Source organism: Camelina sativa, unplaced genomic scaffold, assembly GCF_000633955.1.
Source record: "Camelina sativa cultivar DH55 unplaced genomic scaffold, Cs unpScaffold05718, whole genome shotgun sequence".
NCBI classification, from domain to species: Eukaryota; Viridiplantae; Streptophyta; class Magnoliopsida; order Brassicales; family Brassicaceae; genus Camelina; species Camelina sativa.
In genome coordinates, this window is record NW_010926802.1 from 1 (window position 1) to 545 (window position 545).

General features: G+C 45.3%; 1 protein-coding gene across 1 annotated transcript; it reads left to right on the plus strand.

The window, feature by feature from the left end:
* Positions 1 to 3: 3 nt before the first annotated feature.
* LOC109131819 (U-box domain-containing protein 13-like) lies at positions 4 to 540 on the plus strand (the record flags this gene model as incomplete). Its single annotated transcript, XM_019242999.1, has 1 exon — positions 4 to 540. A coding segment is annotated over one exon (537 nt), but the record flags the coding sequence as incomplete, so codon positions are not given.
* Positions 541 to 545: the final 5 nt, after the last annotated feature.

The following is a 545-nucleotide window of genomic DNA, read 5'->3' on the forward strand; positions in this document are numbered from 1 at the left end:
TGCCATGACAAGGTTGGAATTTGGGAGGCGATTGGAAAGAGAGAAGGAATCCAGTTATTTATATCATTTCTAGGTTTGTCTAGTGAGCAACACCAAGAGTATGCTGTTGAAATGTTGGAAATTTTGACGGCTCAAGTGGATGATAGTAAATGGGCTGTAACAGCAGCCGGGGGGATTCCTCCACTTGTACAGTTGCTCGAGACTGGATCTCAGAAGGCCAAGGAAGATGCTGCCTGCATCCTCTGGAATTTGTGCTGTCACAGTGAGGAAATCCGTGATTGTGTTGAAAGAGCTGGTGGTATTCCAGCATTCTTGTGGCTACTGAAGACTGGTGGACCAAATTCCCAAGAAACATCTGCAAAGACACTTGTGAAGCTCGTCCATACAGCTGAGCCTGCCACAATTAATCAGCTGTTGGCTTTACTTCTGGGAGATGATCCGACTTCAAAGATTCATGTAATAAAAGTATTGGGTCATGTGCTCTCAAAAGCTTCGCAAGAGGATCTTGTTCATAGAGGATGTGCCGCTAACAAAGGACTGAGGTC